The sequence below is a fragment of the Podarcis gaigeae genome (assembly GCF_964106915.1).
Source record: "Podarcis gaigeae genome assembly, chromosome: 14".
Classification (NCBI taxonomy): Eukaryota; Metazoa; Chordata; class Lepidosauria; order Squamata; family Lacertidae; genus Podarcis; species Podarcis gaigeae.
In genome coordinates, this window is record NC_139690.1 from 3149364 (window position 1) to 3169500 (window position 20137).

The 20137-nt window shown below is 45.3% G+C and overlaps 1 protein-coding gene and 1 long non-coding RNA gene across 9 annotated transcripts in view; both read left to right on the forward strand.

The window, feature by feature from the left end:
• The window catches only part of FAN1 (FANCD2 and FANCI associated nuclease 1), a 39208-nt gene that overhangs the window by 13232 nt on the left and 5839 nt on the right, over window positions 1–20137 (forward strand). For 5 of the 8 annotated variants that reach the window (XR_014557896.1, XR_014557898.1, XR_014557900.1 and 2 more), the window contains 10 exons: window positions 970–1110; window positions 2404–2599; window positions 5051–5284; window positions 6566–6697; window positions 11376–11484; window positions 12404–12523; window positions 12723–12887; window positions 15958–16126; window positions 18109–18212; window positions 19834–20028. Coding sequence is in view for 1 of the 8 variants with exons in the window: in XM_083712171.1 (XP_083568297.1) it covers window positions 970–1110; window positions 2404–2599; window positions 5051–5284; window positions 6566–6697; window positions 11376–11484; window positions 12404–12523; window positions 12723–12887; window positions 15958–16126; window positions 18109–18212; window positions 19834–20028 (1565 nt within the window). In the remaining 7 variants the exon portion in view is untranslated. Of the gene's footprint in view, window positions 1–969; window positions 1111–2403; window positions 2600–5050; window positions 5285–6565; window positions 6698–11375; window positions 11485–12403; window positions 12524–12722; window positions 12888–15957; window positions 16127–18108; window positions 18213–19768; window positions 20029–20137 lie in introns of all 8 variants that reach the window. The other 3 variants (XR_014557897.1, XR_014557899.1, XR_014557901.1) reach the window with 1 other exon arrangement.
• LOC310831579 lies at window positions 13302–15522 on the forward strand. The gene is made up of 2 exons (XR_014557913.1): window positions 13302–13971; window positions 14004–15522. It is a non-coding gene; the product is annotated as an uncharacterized lncRNA (long non-coding RNA).

Genomic DNA, 20137 nt, shown 5'->3' on the forward strand with positions numbered 1-20137 from the left:
AGAATAGTGTTTCCCAGGCCCTTTTTAAAGGTCATTTCTCACTCCAAAAATGAAGGAAAGTACCACTGTGTATATACTGGGTTTCTAAGGCCAGCCGTACGAGGGTGAGGAACAGGATGCAATGGCAGATTAGATCCTGAGCTCCTCACCCTTTGCTGGTCAGTTTGACAGATGGTATGGGCCTCCCACTTGTCAGTTACAGATGTTCGTGTGATGTCAGATGACCTGACTTGAAAGGCAATAATTGGGATCCCGATTCTTTTCTTTCTCCTTCTGCATCCTGGGCTGGAACCAGGAACCTCAGAGTGCACTCCTGGTTGTTGCTTTGCAAGCAGGGCTTGTATTGGGTGCCTTTTACATTTGGCGCCAGGTGCAGTCTCCGCTAGGCTAGGCTCCTCTCAAAAGCTCCCATTCAGAAGTTCTTGGTGCAGCCAATCAGGATTTGCAGCTGATCGGCAGTGATGTGATTCCCGCTTTCCGAACTCCTGAGCAGGGCCAGCTGATGTGCGTTTGACAGCAAAGCTGCCGTGTGTCTTCCAGGTATTTTGCAGTGGTTCCCAAAGTGGGTGGTGTGTTCCCCTGGGGAAGTGGAATTACCTAGAGGGGCACTAAGAGGCAAGTGGATGTTAGGGCAGCGGTGAAACTGCAAATGACCACCAGAAGAAGAGCTAGGACCACTGCATCAAGTTCATCTGTTTCATTGGATTAATTTAACTAAATAGTTTTGATTGGATTTTGACTAAATGTGCCATTGATTATTACTGTTTTGAATTTTATTGAGCTATTATATGTTCTGAATAATGCTTTCTATAGGGTAGGGTGGGAGGCATTGGGGATGAGTTTATGGAGCTAAGGGGGCAGGAGCCTGAAAAGCTTTGGGGACCACTGGTGTAGATGTGGATTCAATTCCAGACTTAGAAAGCACCTTTAGAATTTTCTTTGTCCTCCTGGTTTATGATGCCACTGCAGCCAGCGCTCAGAAGTTATACGTCAGACTTTTCCAACGCAAGCTGAGTTGGATAAAAGCGAACAAGATAGTCTACCTGGAGATTGCTGAGGATCTCTCATCATACATCAACGAGCTTGTTGGAACAGGATTCTTGCAGTCAGGTATGTCTGTTAAAAGTTTGCATGACAGTTATGTGGAATAAAATAATGCGATAGTTCCATTTCTGAACTGCACCACTGCAGGTGGGTTTTTTTATGGGGGTGGGAGTAAATAAAAAAGTAGCCCCATATGAAAAGGAAAAACAAAATATTGTTGTAAGTAGCATATCAGGGAGAGGGAGAGGTAATAATGCTTTCCGTAAGATAGGAGTTTTGGGGGTTGTTTTAAACATGGGCAGCATACAAAAAGTTGACCTCCCTGCATACACTCTGGAATGGTACAATCCAGGAAGATCTCAGCCACTCCCGCTCACTTGCAGAGATAGTGTAGGCCTGGGATGACTTGTGCCTTCAGTTTTGTACTGCAGGTTAACTTGCAACTTTGTGTGGTTGGTTGGTTGGTTGGTTGGTTGGTTGGTAGGTAAGTAAGTAAGTAAGTAAGTAAGTAAATAGGGATGGAAAGGGAACAGACGTCTGGGGGGAAAAAAGACTTTGGCAATCTCACCCACCAAAAATTGCTATATGCAATTTTTGCTTTAGGCGCGATCCCTGGAACATAATCCCTGTGTAAGTTGAGAGTTGCCTGTATTTTCTCTCCTTGATATTCCTCAGGGTCTTGTTACCTGCCCCAAATCTACAAGGTGGGAAGGACACGGACACAAGTAAATGTAGAATGCCCCTTTGCAGTTTGCTGGGTTTCAGCTTAAATTATAGGCAGGAGACTCTGCATACTTTGTATGCATGGCATCTTGGGTTCAGTCCCTGGTATCTCCCACTGAAGGATCAGATAGCTGGGGAGAGGGGTGTGAGTACAACAGTAGCCCTGATGAGGAGGCAGATCTGCTGCCTGGTCTTTCCCATGTGGGATCTGCTAGCTTCACAGCCTGCATCTCATGCCCTGCACACCAATCAGGTGCCTCTGCCACCAGACTTGAATGACTGGGCCACAGGCTCCTCAGAGGATCAGGAGAGACCTTTAAAGCTTCCCCCAAAAAAGCCCCTGCAGCTTCTACTCTGTCATTGTTAGCATCTCTCGGTCGACTTATCCTTTGTAAATTAGTCCCTCCCTGCCTCTCCACCACAAATAGCTTTTTAAATTTGTGGTATTCATAGCATGGTTTATAATATGTGTGGTGTGTGTAATAAGGCAGTAATACCTCACGCTTTAAGCAGAGGATGTGTCATAACTTACACAATGACTGTGTGGCGTTCTTTGGACTTTCATGTAGCAAAGGACTTGGGTATCTATGGGGAGTCCCTTTCATTATTCTTGCATTTTTCCCTGTGTACCTGCAGAGGCAGAATTAAGAGATCTGTCTGAGGCTCTTGACTTGCTTTCTGCCCCTGAGCTGAAAACCTTAGCAAAGGTCTTCCACCTGCCAAACCCAAATGCACAGAAACAGCAGCTCCTGGAAGATTTCCTCCGGTTGTCAAAGCAGCGCTCAGTCTTCAGCAGGAACCAAGCTGGCATTGGGAATGTGATTCTGAAAAGGTAACTTAACTTTTGAGCAGTGGCGTAGCGTGGGTTGTCAGCACCCGGGGCAAGGCAAGTAATTTGCACCCCCTAACCCATGGATTTGCGCCCCCTAACCCGTGGATTTGCGCCCCCTAACCCTAACCCCAGATGTTGCGCCCGGTGCGGCTGGCCCCCCCTGCACCCCCCACGCTACACCACTGCTTTTGAGTGCTTTCCCTTCTAAAATGAAGAAATAAAAACATCAGAATTCTGCATCAGGGCCACCCAGGAAAAGCTAGATTCTGCAACCTCAGTAAAAGATGCCAATTAACTACGTTGCAAAACTTTCTGTTGTTGAAGACTGATAGATGAAAATCTTTTCCTTTCAGTTGTTAGCAGAAAGTTTTGAGATTGATTCCCCAAGAAACAAGGAAATAAGGCATTTTTGTCCATAACACAGTTGGTGTATTGCAGAAATAAAGAGCCCATCCTTTCAAATGGCACCTGTGAGATATATCTCTTTCCTGCATTTCTGTTTATGGTGCATTTTTCTTTCAAAAAAAGAAAGGAATGAGATTGCTCCTTCTCAGGAAGTTGAATTCTGTTCCCAACAGAGACAGGAAAACATACCAGTATTCTGTGTCTCCATGATATGCTCCCACACTTTTTAAAGCCTCCAGAAAGATGGAGGCTAGAGGATATTTGGTTTTTGCAAAGCCCCTGTTCTTTGCTTCAAGAAATGCTGTGCTTTCTGCTCCACTGTAATCCAGTTTTCAACAGCTGCCATAAGCACAGCAGGCACCTTTCAGGAGACTCTCCTTTTTATAATTCACTCTTGAACTATGCACTGGTTTTTAAGCAGATGAATACCCTGGTTGATGTGTGTGTGATTTTGGAGGAGCATCTCAGCACTTCAGCTGCATTGTTCTATCTATTTTTGCAGGGGGCAGGGGAAGAACGTAAAGCTAAGGGAAATTCTATTCCTGAGCTGATGTTGTTTAAACATATTCATTTCGCTTTCATACGCATAAAAAGGGTGAACATAAATGAAATGGATCTTTCTGATTGAAAATTACAAGCAATCAATATCACTGATGCATGGACAAGGTCATTGCAATATGATGGTACAAGGAGCAAAATAGACGATAATGCATTTAACCAAGAGTTGTTAGCCATAAATTGCCATGTGTTTGAGGAGATATAGTTTTTTTGTTACATGCAAATTCAATGAAACGGTACCATAGATCACAAAATTTGTCTGTTTGATTTCCTTTTCTTAGCGCTTTCACCTTGTGTGTTAATTTTTTGCATCAGAGCAGCAAACCAAATTTATTGATAATGTATGTGTAGTAAATTTAGATTTGGTGTGTTCCATTGCCTTGCTGAAGTTAGCCCAGCAGCTTCCAGTTGCATGATTTGAGATTATTATGTTGTTGCTGAGTAAAGTTTGCAGAGCTGTTTGCTTTAGGAAAAGGACCACCTTCAAGCCAAAGAACCTGTTTGCAAGGAGCATGCAGTAACTGTTCTAGCAGCGGGGGAACAGGGAAGTGACTCAAAAAATGGTCCAGTTTCAGTTGGCATCAAGGCTTAAGGGATCAGGCAGTGGCTTCATAGAAATAGGGGGGGAGGAGGAGGGACCTGAGAGAGAGAAGGTTGTCCTGTGTCACCTGGAATTTCCCAACCTTGGTGCCTTCTGGATAATTTGGACTGCAGCTCAACATTGTCCATTCCTGTTGCCTGGGTCTGATGTTCGCCTAGTGGGTTGAGAATGGCTGATGTTAGAATTCTTGGAAGGAGTTCACAGATCTCAGGGGCCACGGAGGGAAGGGAGGAGTAACTTGAGAAGGCAGGAGAACTTGGACATTTGGAGTCACAGAATTGTAGAGTTGGATGTGTACCCCACAGGTCATCTAGTGCAGCTCCTGCAATACTATGGGGCATGTGATGATGATGATGATGATGTTTTGTTTTGTCTACAAGTCTTTCTCAACTCTGTAAGAGGCACTAACGTTTTGGAAAGTGCTTGCTTCCTTTTATCCTTATGGATGCTTTGTGATAAATACATTTACACCCACATCCACCCTCACCCTCCCATCAATGGAATTAGACTAGAAAGAAGCATCCTGTTGCAAGCAAACAAATAAGGTGTGCTGTTTACTGGGTTGCAGATGGTGAGTGTGTGGGGTCCAGGACAATGCCTCCCATCTGCAGATGGGCCCATAGGCCCAGAACGGTTGGCAACCCCTGGCCTAAGCTGTGAAAATCCCCAGCAGCCTAGTAATCTGCCAGAGAAACAGTTGAAAAAAATGGTTTAGGGGCTAAAATCCTTTTAAAGAGCCTCACCCTTACAAAAGAGTCAGCCCCATTGGACATTGTGGGACATAATTCTAAGCAAGCGTTGGACCATGTGTCTCTGTAGAAGACCTGAGGGTGTTTAGTTCATGTTGACTTTCCTTTTCCTCCTTCTTGTTGTTGCGTACTCCTTAGAGCAAAAGATGTGGCTGGCAAATCTGTCAGGGTTCATAAAGTTCCCCGGACAGTCTTCTCACGGGTGCTGCTGCTCTTTTCCCTGACTGACCCAGTGGAGGATGAAGAAGCTGGAAGTGGCGGCCAAGGACAACTTTCCACAGCCCTCATGGTGAACATGGGTCGCATGATCTTCCCCAGTTACACAGTCAACAGGAAAACCCAGATATTCCAGGATCGGGATGATTTCATCCGGTAGGGAGGCATCCAGAAGGCCCTGGATACTGTTTCCCCCCCTTCTTACTGTAGTTTTTCTTCTTACTTTTTACAGAAGGAGCCCTGCTGGACGAGGCCAGAGACCCACCTAATCCAGCGTCCTGTTCTCATAGTGCCCAACCAGGTGCCCATGGGAAGCTTGCAAGCAGGACCTGAGGGCAACACCCTCTTCCCACCTGAAATTCTGCACACCTAAGATTTTTAACCTCTGTGAAAGCTTTTATACATTTTGTTAGTTTTTGTATAGTACTGCCATGCAGTGGCTTCTGGTCTTATTATTGTTGACATGTTTCTAATGAATTGCTACGTTTGCTTTATGATGCGTTTAAAATGTGACAATGTTCATATAATCCAACTGGGTTGTTTTTTGGATTGTCAGGGAAGAGTGCTCTGCTGCTCAGATCCTGCTTGCAGCTTTCCCACTGTGAGAACAGGATGCTGGGCTAGATGGGCCATTGACATGATCCATATGTTCTTATATTATGATTTGAAATGGTTTGGTATTTGATTGTTCTGACAGTGATGCAAATTAAAAAGCTGCATGCAAATTTAAACATTAAATATTTGAAACCCACGGTATGTGGAAAAGGAAAGAAAGTTCATAAGTTGAGGTCCACTTACTCACCCACCTCTCTTGATATAAATATAGACCATAAACTTGGAGTGGGTAATCTGTGGACCTCTGAAAAAAGATTTGGGGACTCAGCTCACAGGTTTGGGAGTTATGGCACGATGCCATGATTCCACATTTAAGAAATTCTCTTCTAATTGGGATTTGGCAGGTGGTACTTTTACCATAATTGTAGGCAGTCTTCCCCAACCTGGCGCTCCCTAGATGCAGACCAGACCGTGTCAGCTAGGTCTGATGGAAGTTGCTTCCTAAAGCACCTGAAGGGCAACTGGCTGGGGAAGGCGGATTTTACAGATCTTAGTTGGGATGCTGTTATTTTGGTGGCACATCATTCTGTAACTCTGCGGAATTACCAGGCTGAATGCTGTTCTAATTCGATTGCTGGCTGCTGCTGCTATAACAGTAATCTTTATTGTTAAGTAGGTGTTTCAAAACTATCTTTTAAAATATGTTGTATGAATTTGCTTAATAATGCTATTGTGAGGCACCTTAGAAGAAAGGTTTCATCTCTAAAAGCTGGGATATAAATCTACTGCATAAACAAATGCTACAGCATAATCTGTTCTGAGATGGTGGCCTTCATCTTGAAATCATTGCTTTAAATTATTATTATTTTTATTTCTTATTAGGTATGCCAGTGCTGCGTACTTGTCAAATGACATCTCTGTGGCTGTGACTCATGGGAACTGGAAGGAGGCGCACAGACTCTATGAGGTGGCCAAAGAAATCTGGCAGGAGCTGAGGGAACACTTTTCTTTGCGGTATGAAGGCTGAGTGGAGCAGGAGGAGGCGGGGGGGGGGTGATCTGCAGTGAACACATGTGTGGGCTAGGGCTTGATGCAAGTTGTACTCAAAATGGAAGGGGGGCTGAAACAAAGTGTGATCTCATTTCTGGTGTAGTATTATTGTTGTTGTTGTTGTTGTTGTTGTTGTTGTTGTTGTTGTTGTTGTTATTGTTGTTGTTGTTGTTGTTGTTATTATTATTATTATTATTATTATTATTATCCCACCCTTCTGCCAGAAGCAGGACTCAAGGTGCACCCCCCAGATTAATCATAGATAAAACACCAAAAGTTCAAAACATATAAAATACAGTTTAAAAGTCATTAAACTATAATAGCATTTTAAAGATGTAAAAATAGCACAGCACTATTAAAAACAATTCCCTTAAAAAGAGTCATTTCCCCAAAGCTTGCAGAATTAAAGCAGTCTTCACCTGATGGAGGAAGGACAAGTAGGGAGCCAATCCAGTTTCTCTGGAAAGGCGTTCCAGAGTCTAGGAGCAGCCACTGAGAAGTCCCTCTTCCCATTTTTGCACCAGATGTACCTGGGAGGGAGGTGGGACTGAAGAGCTGGGCAGCTTCATGTGGAAGAATACAGTCCTTCGAATAGCCTAAGCCATAAGGGCTTTATAGGTCATAAGCAGCACTTTGAATTGTTCCCAGAAACAGCCAGTGGAGAGCTGCTATAGTGAGGGAGTCGTGTGCTCCCTATAACCAGCCCTGCTCCACAGTTGGGCTGCAGCTCCTTGGGACAGCTGAAATTTCTGAGGACCTCTCAAAGGCAGCCCCACGTGTTACAGAAATCCAAATGGGATGTAACTAAGGTGAGTGTCACTGAGGACAGATCAGGCATCTCCACTGGTACAGTGGCTTTAATTCTGCAAAGGCAATCCTGGCCACTGCAGAGACCTGGGCATCCAGGATCAGGGCTGAATCCAGGGCAGGTGTAGCCTGCCTTTGACAAGTGGCTCATGTTCTCTGCTATAAATAAAACCAGAGTCTGTTTTGTTTGCAGCTTTGGTATTCTAGGAAGCATTGATCATCAGAGTCTATTTGTCACAGTTCCATGTTTTTGTTCCTCAGCTCCGCAGAGGTGAATTGGAGAGTGGGTTTTCATTTTTCCCTGAAAAAGAGCTTGCAGGCGAATTTATTCTTGACAGTAAAACCCTTGAATAGCTTAGGGTATTATTCCTGGCCAGAAATTCAAGAGAATAACAAAGGGCCTCATTTTACAGTTTATAGTTCATAGTTTAGAAGAGCGACTTCCGGGTCGGCGCCATCGCCGAATGGCGGGCTCCCTCCGAGCTCCGGAGGGAGCCGGCTTGGCAGGGGCTGGGTCCTACCGCACCGGCGATGCGGGGACCCTTAAAAACCACGGCCAGATTGAGGCCGTGGACATGGAGACTCGGCTGGCACCGTTAGCGCTCTCCCGACTCGTGAAGGAGCCTTTTTAAAGGCTACGGATCGGGTGCCGGGGAGAAGCGTGGTGCTTTGAGTTCTCTGCTATCCCTGCCGAGCGCAGCCGCATGCCATCCGGCGGAGAGCGCTGACTTCTTCTATTGAAAATTCGGCTCTAAAGAAGAACCCGTGAGTAATTGGAATATGGACTAAAAAAAAGGGGATAAATTTTTAAAATTTGGAGCGAACGGGGGAGGTGGAAAAAAGGAAGTCAGCCCACCCCTAAATTGTAGAAGAGCCAAAACAAAGGACTGGACAACTAAGATCGAGTGTAACCTTATCTTGCCGAATCAGCAACTTCGCGAGGGAAAATTATAAGATTGAGCTAGAGGAGAAAAGTGGAATTGTTTTAAAAAAAGCAACCCCCCCGGAATCCCTGGAGCGATTCGTGAAACTGCCTGGAGAAAAGTGATGGAGGTTTTGACAGCTGTCAAAGAGCTGTCAAAAAGGAAGATTAAAATAGACTTTGTTATGAGGACTTTGCCGGTTATATTTGTTACAAATTGAATACAAACTGTTTTAAATATCGGTCAACAAGCTACTTGGTCTGGTGGATGTGATTCTGGAAGGGAACTTTGTTACTGCAATCCACCTAGAGGAGCCGAGGGATATTGCATGTGTTTTTCACAGGAAATCTGAACAGTTGAATGGAACTTTTAATCTCCTGGGAAACTGCAGGAATGGAACATTATTTTGTCTACAGAGGTCTACACACTACAGGAAACAATGGAACTATTTGTTGGAAAATGAAAGGAACATGATGCAATGCTTTGCTCCATGAATAACAAACCTCTGCAGAGACACTAGAAACTTTTGGAAAAAGAACATTTCTGTGGGAGAACAGAGAAATAAAAAGGAGGAGAATGATTGATAAGAACAAGGAAATAACAAGAACTGGACAGAACTGGGGGAACATTTGGGATATTCAGGTTTGACAAGCTTATGGATACAAAATTGGAGTTTTTACTCCTGGATATAAAAACCTGGATAGAAGAAATGGGCCCTTATTTGATAGACTCCTTCTACGATTGGACATCCGTAATTAAAGACTGGCAAAGGACCGGAGGGACATAGTGTAATGTGGGAACTCCAGGAAGATATTAGAAGTGGAGGGATAGGTGAAACGCAAAGGGGAAAGAGGGGAGGGAAAATTGGAATCCAAAGGCTGTAAAATTATTATTCATATTTATCTCCATGGGCCTCATTTTACAGTTTATAGTTCATAGTTTAGAAGATTCCTTTGAGAAGGCTAACATCTATTGTGGCATAAGCTTTCTTAAGTACACTGGCGAGTCTTTGTTGTCATGAGATTTGGCCATGTGGGAGGCCTTTTGCAAGACCTCTTTACCCTGTGCATATGGGAACCAGACTCATGTTCTCTTCCGCTTCCAAAAGGATTCTGTAGAGTTACAGTGAACTGCTCTGGATATTTGGCCGACTGCCTTCAAAATATAGTCCAGCCTTCCTTCCTTGTTACTTTTTTGCGCAACACAGACACTTCTTTTATTTTAGATTCAGGGAGGCAGCTGTGTTGGTCTGACGCAGTCAAAATAAATAATTTTTTTTTAAAATGTCCAGTGGCACCTTAGAGACCAACTAAGTTTGTTCTGCGTATAAGTGTGCATGCACACTTCTTCAGCTGTCACATGAAAACATATACCCAGAACAAACTTAGTTGGTCTCTAAGGTGCTACTGGACATTTCTTTAATGTCTTTTATTTTAGAGAGCTGAAGGCAGTATGCCTCTGAATCCCAGTTGCAGGTAATTGCGGTGGGCGCTGCTGTTGCACTCAGTTTCTACTTGCTGGTTTCCCATAATGAGCCTTAGGTTGCTGGACTAGATGGGGCCTCTTCATTCTGATCCAGCAGGGCTCAGATAATTTTGTTGTAGTATGCATCTTCATCTCACCCCTGTTCCCATTCAATATCTCCTCCCCCTGCCCTTGCTGGACTTCATAGTGAACCAGCCTGTTTGATCTGGAATGACCGGCTGCCGGAAGCGGCCTTAGCCCAAGCCAGACCAGTGCTGCATCTTGCTCCCTTTTGTCTAGGCTTCTGATGGGACGTTTTCAGCCTGACCTGGAGATGCCTGGGACTGAACCTGGAATCTTCTGTGTTTAAAACAGATGCTCTTACCATTAAGCCAGTGGTTCTCAAAATATTTTCTTTGGGTCACACTTTCAGAATAAAAAATTGCTCAGACCACACTAACATTTGTTTATTGATAAGAAATACTTTGGAAAACAAAAAAGAAATGACTTCTGGCAGTGCTTGATTTGTAACATAGAAAACTACTGCTTTATAATATGATCATGGGACATCCTGAAAATATATAACAATGCAGCTATGTAAGAACATGAATCCTTCCCAAAATATAATGATTAAAAAGCCTCTTACATGTGTACCTTAACTCAATGAGAGGTGTATGTGAGCTTGCTTTTGCCAGGTAATCTCATTTGTATTAGACCTAATTTGAGACAAACAAACTCTTGTCTCCTCATCACCACAAAGAAGTCTTTCTCTTTTCTGATTTTTCATATTTGTCAGAGTTGAAAATCCCTGTGCACAACAATATGCCATAGAGAACTATAGAAGAATAGCCAAGGTTCTTGAAGAGAGGCGTGGATACTGTTTCTAGTTGTATATCCAAAAAGAGTCCAGTGGCATGCTACACACTGAAATGTTGAGTGTTTCTTTGATTGTCCCTCAATCTTGCTGCCACACATGCCATCCTGTCCTGCCTCACCTGTTGAGGACCCCCGCACTAAGCTATAACCCCTTCCTAGAAACACGGAAGGCTGTGCGGTACTGCGCCAGGCTGTTGGCCTACCTAGATCAGGAATGCCTGTACTCCAGGCAGGATTTCAGGCAGGGGTCTTCCCCATCTCCACCTGGAGATGGCAGGGATTGAACCTGGAACTTTCTGTGTGCAGGGCCGGCCCTCTACCACTGAGCTGTGACTCTCCCCTGACATAGCAATGGGAGGGATACCTGTGCATTGCAGGAAATGGTGGCTGTCTTACAGCTTTTGCTTCTCCCAAGCAATTGCCCATCTCCAGCCTTTTTCATAGAATCATGGAATTGGAAGGGACCCAAGGGGTCATCTGTTCAAACCCCATGCAGTACAGGAATCGCAGCTGGAGTGGGTAGTTCCATGGCAAAGACTTCCTATGTGTTTTGTCCCCCCCCCCCTTTACAGGTACCATGCAGCCCTCCCGGAATACTTGAGGCGTTTCACTGTTGGGTGGGTGTTCACACGAATCTTCTCCCAGGGTGTTGAGATCTTGCAGAGACTACATATGTATAAGGTAATTAAAAATAAATAAGTTAATAAATAAACTGCCTTTCACCAGCAGGTCCCAGGGCAGGTTACAGCAATTTAAAAAATCCAGAATTAAAAATGATTGAGATGTACTCACAAGGAATAGTGTGGGCCCTGAAAATGTATGTCTCAGATATCTATTAAAAGGCCAGGGCAAAGAGGTGTGTCTTCGTCATTCCCAAAAAGCTGTGTGGTGAAGAAGCCAGGCGCCAGGCGCAATGTGTTGGGCACAGGGAATGCCTCACAACAAGCACTTCTGTAACAAAGTCATAAAGCCGACTGGAAGCTCTGAAAGGACCAGCCTGTCCTGGCTGCAAATGGTTTTGAATTCCAATGTTCAGGGTATGTGGCCGAAAGGGCACTATCCATGCAAAGGGGGCAGGTGTCAACGGGCTTGGTGGAAACCCTGAAGATTGCTAAAAGTACAAACAAAAAACTGCTTAACACTCAGGCAATTTTTGTTGCAGGGCCACTGTCACGTTCTACTACTAAACATTTCTGTATTGCAGTTTAAAGTCTTTGAAGTGCTTCACATACTTTCCCTTGCCATAATCCTTACAACAGACCCTGTAAGATAGGCCTCTATTACTTGAGTGCACCCATAATGCAGATATAGAAAGTTGGCGTTTCAGCTTTCCCCTAGAGAGCTCGTGGCAGAGGCAAGGAGTGAAATAGGAGTTTCCCAGTTCACAGCACGGTCCAGGAATGGTCAGTGTGGCCCCCTGCAGATGTTGCTGGATATCTAAACTACCATCATCTTTTGACCATTGACCATTCTGACCAGGGCTGGTGATTTCTGGGAGTCCAGCGTAGTTTGAGGACCACAGGTTAGCTATCCCTGGCTTAGTCCCTTGGTCACCAAGCTACACACCTTTTTTTGACTGTTGGCCTCTTGTCTGCCCTAGGAGGCAGTGGAACAGCTTCAGGATCTTTTGGCCCAAGATGTTTATTGTTCTGACAGCAGAGGACGGTGGTGGGATCGCCTGGCTCTTAACTTGCACCAGCACTTGAAAGACACAGAGGAGGTAAATGCACCCATCTCTGCCCCCTTTGCACCTTGCTTGGAAGGGTGATGTCTACTCTCCTTGCTCTCCCACAAGCACCTTCCATCTGGCTGTCAGCCCTGGATGGGGCAACTTGTGCTTGAGGACATCCACCTGCCCCTCTTGGTTTGGTGGGGGGGTCCGTTTGCTCACCTCTCTGCAATGCTTGCTTGTCTGCTAGGCCATCAGGTGCATCAGGAAAGGTCTCCAGGACCCATTTGTTCGCACAGGCCATCGACTCTCCCTGTCCCAGCGAGCCCAGAGGATGAAAAATTCCTCAGCGTGTAAGAAGATAGGGCATCTCCTCCAAGATCTGCCGCTGCTTTCCGTGGAAGATGTTGCCCATGTGAGTAGCTATTGGATGTCTGGAGAAGCCTCTCTTTTGTGGTCTGGTGTACATTTATAAATTGGGAATGTGGAAAGGTGCCAGACTGTTTCTTTTTCTTTTTCATCTTGGCTTCTAAAATGGTTCACACCCAGTTCATACATAATGCTAATCCATGGTTTGTTTAGCCAAAGGTGGTGCGTTTGTACATGTGAACCTAGCAGGTGTCAGAGACTGGCAGGGCACTGAGGAGTGGGTGGCAGAGGCTGTAGGGCCAGGGGAAGGGGGCAGTGGTTTGTGGGGTTTTGTGGCTGCTGCAAGGCAGGAACCAGGGCTGAAGGCAGGGGAGGAGTCTGAGCAGGAGGAGCTAGGGGAGGAGATGCGGGATACAGGGCAGGAGCCAGACCTGGAGGAAGCAAAAGTGCCTGACAGGGAGGCGGTGGAATTCCCTCCACCCCCTCCACCACGGTCCCTCAGGACCAGGAGGGGCTTGAAGAGACAGGCACAGCAGCAACTTCTGTGTAGCAGAAGTCACAGGTTGCTTGTGTGAGCCCCTTTAGACGAAGGTTCTACAGTTTGGGTGAAGGCATGGTCATGCTGTTGTTCCAACAGTCCAGTTCAGCGCACAAGCTGGGGGAGGGGGCGCCAGCTACTTGGTCTCCAGAAGAGTGTGTGCGTTCTGAACAACTTAGGAGCTGCCCTAAGTGCATGCTTCGTCAATAAAGAGTTAAACTACCAGCTGTTTGTCCCCCTTGCACTGGGTATGTTAAGGACAGCAGGCTAACCATGGTTTGTTTTTTGGCAACAGGCTGCAGTGTCAAGCCATGGTTTGTTGGTGGTCTTAACTGTGGTTGGGCATTATGTCCAAATCCAGCAGCCTTGCTTAACTGTGGTTTGTTGAGCTACTCCACCCTGGATGTTCGCCAAGCTTTGACGAAACAAGCTGTGGCTTGTTGGCCTGTCTGCCGCTGGTTGTAGAAACTGATCAGAACAAACTAGGTGTTCACATTCTACGTCGGCCATTCATGAGCTTTTATTGTCACAATGCAGGGTGGTAGCAATTCTTTGATGCAAACTAACACAATCCCAGAGGAAGTGTTTTTGTGTGTGGCATATTGCCCTGTTCAGATAACTCAGGAGTAGCACCTGCTCTTTGCATGCAAAAGGTTCCCAGTTCAACCCCTCGTGTGCCTGCAGTTAGAAAAAGAGTCTCCCTGGGAAGGTGGGTGAGCAAATAGTCTGAGTTGGTATAAACCATCTGGTTATATTGAGTTTTACTATATGTAGGAGCCCTAGCTCAGAGACTGAGCAGCAGCTTCTCATGCAGAAGCCCCAGACGCAGTCCTCAGCGCTGCCAATTAGAGCGTTCTCAGATCGCAGGTGATGGGAAATAACTTTTTCCCTTGGTGAGCCAAGGTATAGTGGGCATGTGCCAGCTGATCAGTCTGACAGTCCAAACCATTAATAAGCTGCTGGCCTGTTTTTAGGAAGCTGGATTTTGTGGCTGAGGTGCACAATTGGGGCCTCCTATCTATATGTACAGAGCTGCAGCAAGCACCCAAAAGGTGCCATTCTGTGCCCTGCAGTGACTCCACTAGAGTCAGAATCAGAGCAGCAGATCTGATAGCATCAAAGCTGCTTCAGGTGTTTGTGGGGTCTGTTCGGACAGTATTGTTATTAAAACCTGGGAAAATGTGCTGCCCTGCATCTGACCTGTGTGGTCTTGGGTGTGCACTATTTGCATGCTTGTCTGCATGAATGATTGTGATGCATTTTGCAGATTGCATTTTAAATTGTTGTTCTTTTTGAAGCAATTCTAACCATCCTTTTTCTGTACTCCTCTATTTCTCCTCACTGCCTACCATCCTTATACTTCTCAAAATGATGCTTGAGTTGCCCCTTTCTTGAGCATGCTTTGCCCAACTGCATTCTTTCTCCTGCAAGAGCTGCCATCAGAGCACCAGCCTCTTGCGTCTTCCCATGTCTCATTTAATATGCTTCAGAGGCCTATGTTCCCTTCTGTGCTGTTCTCCTCCTTTGCTGTCGCCACCTGAGAGCTGCTTCAGCAGCCGTATGGGGCTTCCTTCCTACGTGTTCAATGAGACGTGCAATGTGAGAACAAATTTCCAGTCCTGACAGCAGCCCCATTTGTCAGTCCCCAAAATGAGTCAAAGAGCTGACAAGGAGACAGCACTTAAGCGCTGGGTAGTCTTATTTTTAGCTTGCCACTTAGCTGGTGTTAGCAGCCTCTCTTCCCTCTCGCCCCCCACTTCTCTCTCATTATCATTTAGAGTTCTGTAAGTGAGAAAACACTGCAGTGCGCAGTGTTCTTGTCCAGGGTGCCAGCCAGTCAGCAGTGCCCAATGGCAGAATGCTCCATTCCTCTCCTCCCTCGCCACCTGGTCACCCAACAATCTGTTGCTACTGAGCATGCTCAATATTTATTGGGCTACTTTTGGATTTTTACCACTTTGCAGGTTTTTCTTTTCCCTAAAGATTCTTTGTCATTCTGCAAACTTTGGACTTCTTCTCCCAAGGCTGATGATACTCCCTCTTTTGCATAGGGGGTATATAGAGGATAATAATTGATTTCTGCACTTTGATTGATTGTTTTTTATATAAAAGATTTTTAAAGGTTTTTTCAAACAAATATGAAGTCACCCCCCTCCCCCAGGAATGGAAGATGTATCAGATTTTAACATAAGCCTGTGTGCAAACTGACTGATTATTTTTCATCAGGATGTGAAATCCAGCCTTTCCCACCTGTCCCCCTAACCAATTTCTATGCAATGGCCCTCTCTCAGTATACTATTATTACACACCCTTCACCCCAAGGTCTCTCTCTCTCTGTGTATAGTGATATGATTTAATTTGCTTCTTCTCCCTTCTGACCCCCCACCCTCTCCATGGGGCCTGTGTAAAGTTTTCACCATTTCCCTCTTGCCCTAGTCGCCTTCTGCAGTCTCCTTTTGTTTATTTTGAACATACTTTTAAATCACACTCTCACAGAAAATATAGCATGGTGGCACACTGGGTAAAAGCATGGTGTTGTAGCAGCCAAAGTAAAAACACCAGTAGTTTTGATTTGCAGGTTACCATCAAAGGAAAGCTGTGCCCACAGACTGGAATGGGGAAGTCCATGTTTATCATGGAAGATGTTGGTGCCGAAGACCCAGGAGAAGAGCTTGAGCCCTCCACTGTGGTGTGCTCTGTCGAGGAGCTGGCATTAGCCCACTACAAGCAGCATAGCTTTGATCAAGGTAATGGCTGGCCTTTGCTATAGAAAGCCATCAGCCAGCACTCTGCCCCTCCCTCCCAATCCTCTCTCACACTGCCATGTGACCAGGAAGCAGCCAGTGTGGCTTAATGGTTAGACTGTTGGACTATGACCTGGAAGTCCAGGGTTCAAATTCCCACTCCGCCATGAAGCTTCCAGACTGGTCCCTAACCTCAGCCTCATTTAAGCATGCTTTACAGTTATCAAACCTGAAGGTAACCAATGTATGAACAACTTGCGGTCAAGTTATCCTAGTCCAGGAACCATTGCTACTGTTTCACCAGCTGAAGCTGGTTAAAAACTCCCTACAGTCAGGCAGTTTCGTGGATTCAGCAGTTTCAGTGCAGCTCCTTCTCCTCCTCCACAAACCCCGCTCCCTGCCAGATACTAGGAAACAGATAATTTCCTCACAGAATGGAATCACCAAGAAGTGGTAAATCATAGCCGACTTTCTGTTCGTAAACTTTCTTCATCAATAATAAGGCAAACTTTTTGTTTTGCAGCCTTTTGTTAATGCCTCTTCTTATGTAGCAATCAGCTTGTGTCCTGAAAATTAACTGGCAGATAGGTCACCCAAGTTGTAATTGCTTCCAAGTTCTAAAGTAGTTGAAAGGAGGTAGGTTTTGAAGACCTGATGCCCTGAAGGCTAACCTTGAGGGCTATTATGTCGCATCTGGGCACAATGGCGGTTCCTCGCTCCTAAGATGCTCCTCCGCATCCCAAACCTTTTTGTCTCTGGGGACTTCTGGAGAAGGTGATGGCGGACTAGGCATCAACTGCTGACACTCCTGTCAGCAGAGATAATTATGTGGTAATTTAAGATAACTCGGTTATATATCTTGGTTACCAAAACTCCCTTTTGAAATAAGAGAGTTAGCCTCACATGCTCAGAAGGTCATGCTTCATTCTCTCCCTCCCCTCTGCCTGAGCTTCTTCACAACCCTCGGAGGGACTGGAAAGAACAGCCACCATGGAATGTGGGTGTTGGCCAGAAGACCTCTAGCGCAGTCAAGAGTTGTTAGAATTCATCATATTGGATTGGAGAAGGATTGTGACTGACATTTAATGATAATAAAAATTGAAGAGCTTCTTTTAGTCGTCTTTTGGGTGGAGGAAGGTGAATGTGAGAGGTCTGGGAATGAAGATTGAGGAAACATTGCCTAGCAGATGGAGAAATAGCTGGACACTAATAGAGCCCAAAGTTATCCTGGAGTGCATACTAACAACATTTTCGAATAATTGTTATAAACCATAATATACATAATTGGCAGAGAACTGGAAGACTTTCCTTTTTTTAAAAAAACAAAACAAAAAACTTTTTATATCTTACTTATGACTTCTTCCTCCTCCCCAGGGCCAATTATCCTTATGTTTTGTTCTGCAATTTGCAGTTCCTTATCTTATATCAAGGAAGATCCACACAGGAAAGTAATGGATTGAAGATAGAGGGCAGAGAGGATCTCCCAGGGTGAGAGGCTGGAGGAAGACTTAGTAATTTCCTTTTTTCCTTCTTTTCCTTCTTTCCTTTTTTATTCTCTTCCTTTCCTCATCCCCCCCCTCTATTTTTATAGTATCTTATGTGGAAAACCTTCAACAAAAATTGATTACACAAAAACTTATTGTGTCCAGTATGACAAACGACTTTCTTCAGAGCATGTGAGGATAATCTCAGGTCTCACTATCTCAAAAGGGAGGGCATGACAACCAAGATTTATGTCTTGGTTATCGTTAATCACCACATAATTATCTCTGCCAATGGGAGAGTCTGCAGTTGACATCTAGTCAGTCATCTTTCCTCCCAGAAATCCCCATCATTGCCGATTTTCAAAGCATTTTGAGTTGTACTCTGTGCATCTTTGAGTTAGTGTTAGTGATAACCTGGGTGTCAGAGGTAGCAATTTTTGGTTGGCAGCTTAAATATCTTGCAGTGGCTTTCATGACTGTGATGCTGTGATAATTCCTCAGGGATTCATGGTGAAGGATCTACGTTCAGCACACTCTACGGCCTCTTGATGTGGGATATTCTCTTCATGGATGGCATCCCTGATGTCTTCAGGAATCCTTACCAGGTATGTTTGCTTGTTTTTAAAGTGCTTTTTATTCTTGTGGATGATGTTTGAAAAGGATATTCAAAACAGCTTCTTTTAAAGTTGCAGAATTCTCCCAGAGAAACGCCTCAAAAACAATTTTGGGAATTTTGTTGCAGAATACACAGCTTTTGGGGAGCATACCTGCACACGATGGATTTGGCATTTGCTGGCTGTTTTTGGAGTAGGGCTGGTGGCCTTGAGTTGCAACTTCATTATTCTCTTTAAAATAACTATAAGGAAGAGGCAATTATAGGAACGCATTGGCTGAGCAGGGGCCACAGAATTGTGATGGCTAATTTGCACAACAGCTTGCAAAAAAAGTAATGATAATTTTAAAAAATCATTTTTATCCTTCACTCCCTCTCTCTGTAGTTACATACATCTTGTTTGATCCTCAAAACAGTCCTATGCAGTAGGCAGGATGGGGTCAGAGATAGGAACCTTCCCAAGGTCAAGAGGGTGGAGCAGTTCCCCTGTGAGAAAAGAGGCTGAGCAAGGGGAGACAGAGTGGAGGTGTCTAGGTTCAAGCATCATGCGCAGGAAATGGATAGAGAAATTTTACTCCCATCTCTTATCCCATTGGACCTTGTGTTTATTTAATGAAGCTGAAAGGTTGGAGATTCAGGACCGAAGAATGTCTCCTCAAAATGTGTAGTTAACCTGTGGAATTTGCTGCCACTCACTTAGATGGTGGCTTTAATGCTCACATTCATGGAAGATCAGGCTAAGGCTGTGGCTATAGCAGGGGCTGCACATACTAGCCCGGAGGGCTCTCAGCTACATCCAAGATCAGAGGCGGAGCTGGGGAGCAACAGCACAAGTGGGCTATTGCCATCCTGTGCTGCTTTTGGGCTTCCCATAAGGGGCCTCTGGTTGCCCACTCTGGGGATGGGGCGCTGGGCCGGCTCATCTTACGTTTTTATGTCCAAGTGGGTTTCATGGCTGAGTCAAAAACTGAGCTCCTGTTTCCTTATCACTGCACCAGGATAATTGCCAGATGTTCCCAATCATATTCCAGGAGCCATTACTTCTGTGGCTTCAGAGAGCAAAACTCAAGTGTGGCCTGGGGTCAGCTTGATGACATCCAGACACACAGTTGCGAGCCGGAGTCACCGAGGAATGAAGTGGAGATCCTGAGGTTCTTCAGCCCACAGAAGGCAAAGAACCCACCTGGATGAAGTGTGCAGTGGGGGCCTTTTGGGTGATGGCTCTTTACATGTGAACCTCTCTCCCAAACTGAGATGTGTCTGGTCCCATCTCTTCATAGTTTTAGGTGACTGGTTAAGATGCATATTTTCTGTGGGTGTTTGCGGAGGAGAGACCCAGCTGGATATACGGATTAGTTGCTGCTGCTAATAGAAAATCATTAGGAGTTGTTGTTGTGTATTTCAAGGACTGTGTTACTTTATGGATTGCCTTATATCACTTAGGAGGAGGACAGCGCATTAAGTATCCAAATAAGCTCACAAGTGGTAGTTTAGGGCCTCTCTGCCTTTTACTGCACCCTGGCAACTGAAGGGGGTTTGTGTCGCCAGCCTCTTTCTGGCAGGGGAAGCAGTAGGTGAGGGACGGGGCCACACTGACAGTCCGTTTGCTGCAGACCTCCCCCCTGGATCTCTACACTGACAGCTTCTATGAGAACCGGAGGGAGGCCATTGAATCCAGGCTCCGCTTCCTGCATGAGGCTTCGCCTGAAACCCTGGAAAAGTGGATTGCGGGTGTCTGGAATGCTCAGGAGGGCAAAGCGGCAGCGCTAATCAGCTGGGACCGATTCTCTTCCCTCCAGCAGGCCCAGGTAGGCCTCAAAGGTTCCCTTCTTACAGGAAAAGGGGAGGTGTCCATCTTGCTTGATACTTCAGTTTAATTTGAGGTGTTGTGCCTCTTCTATAGTTTACTGAAAAAAT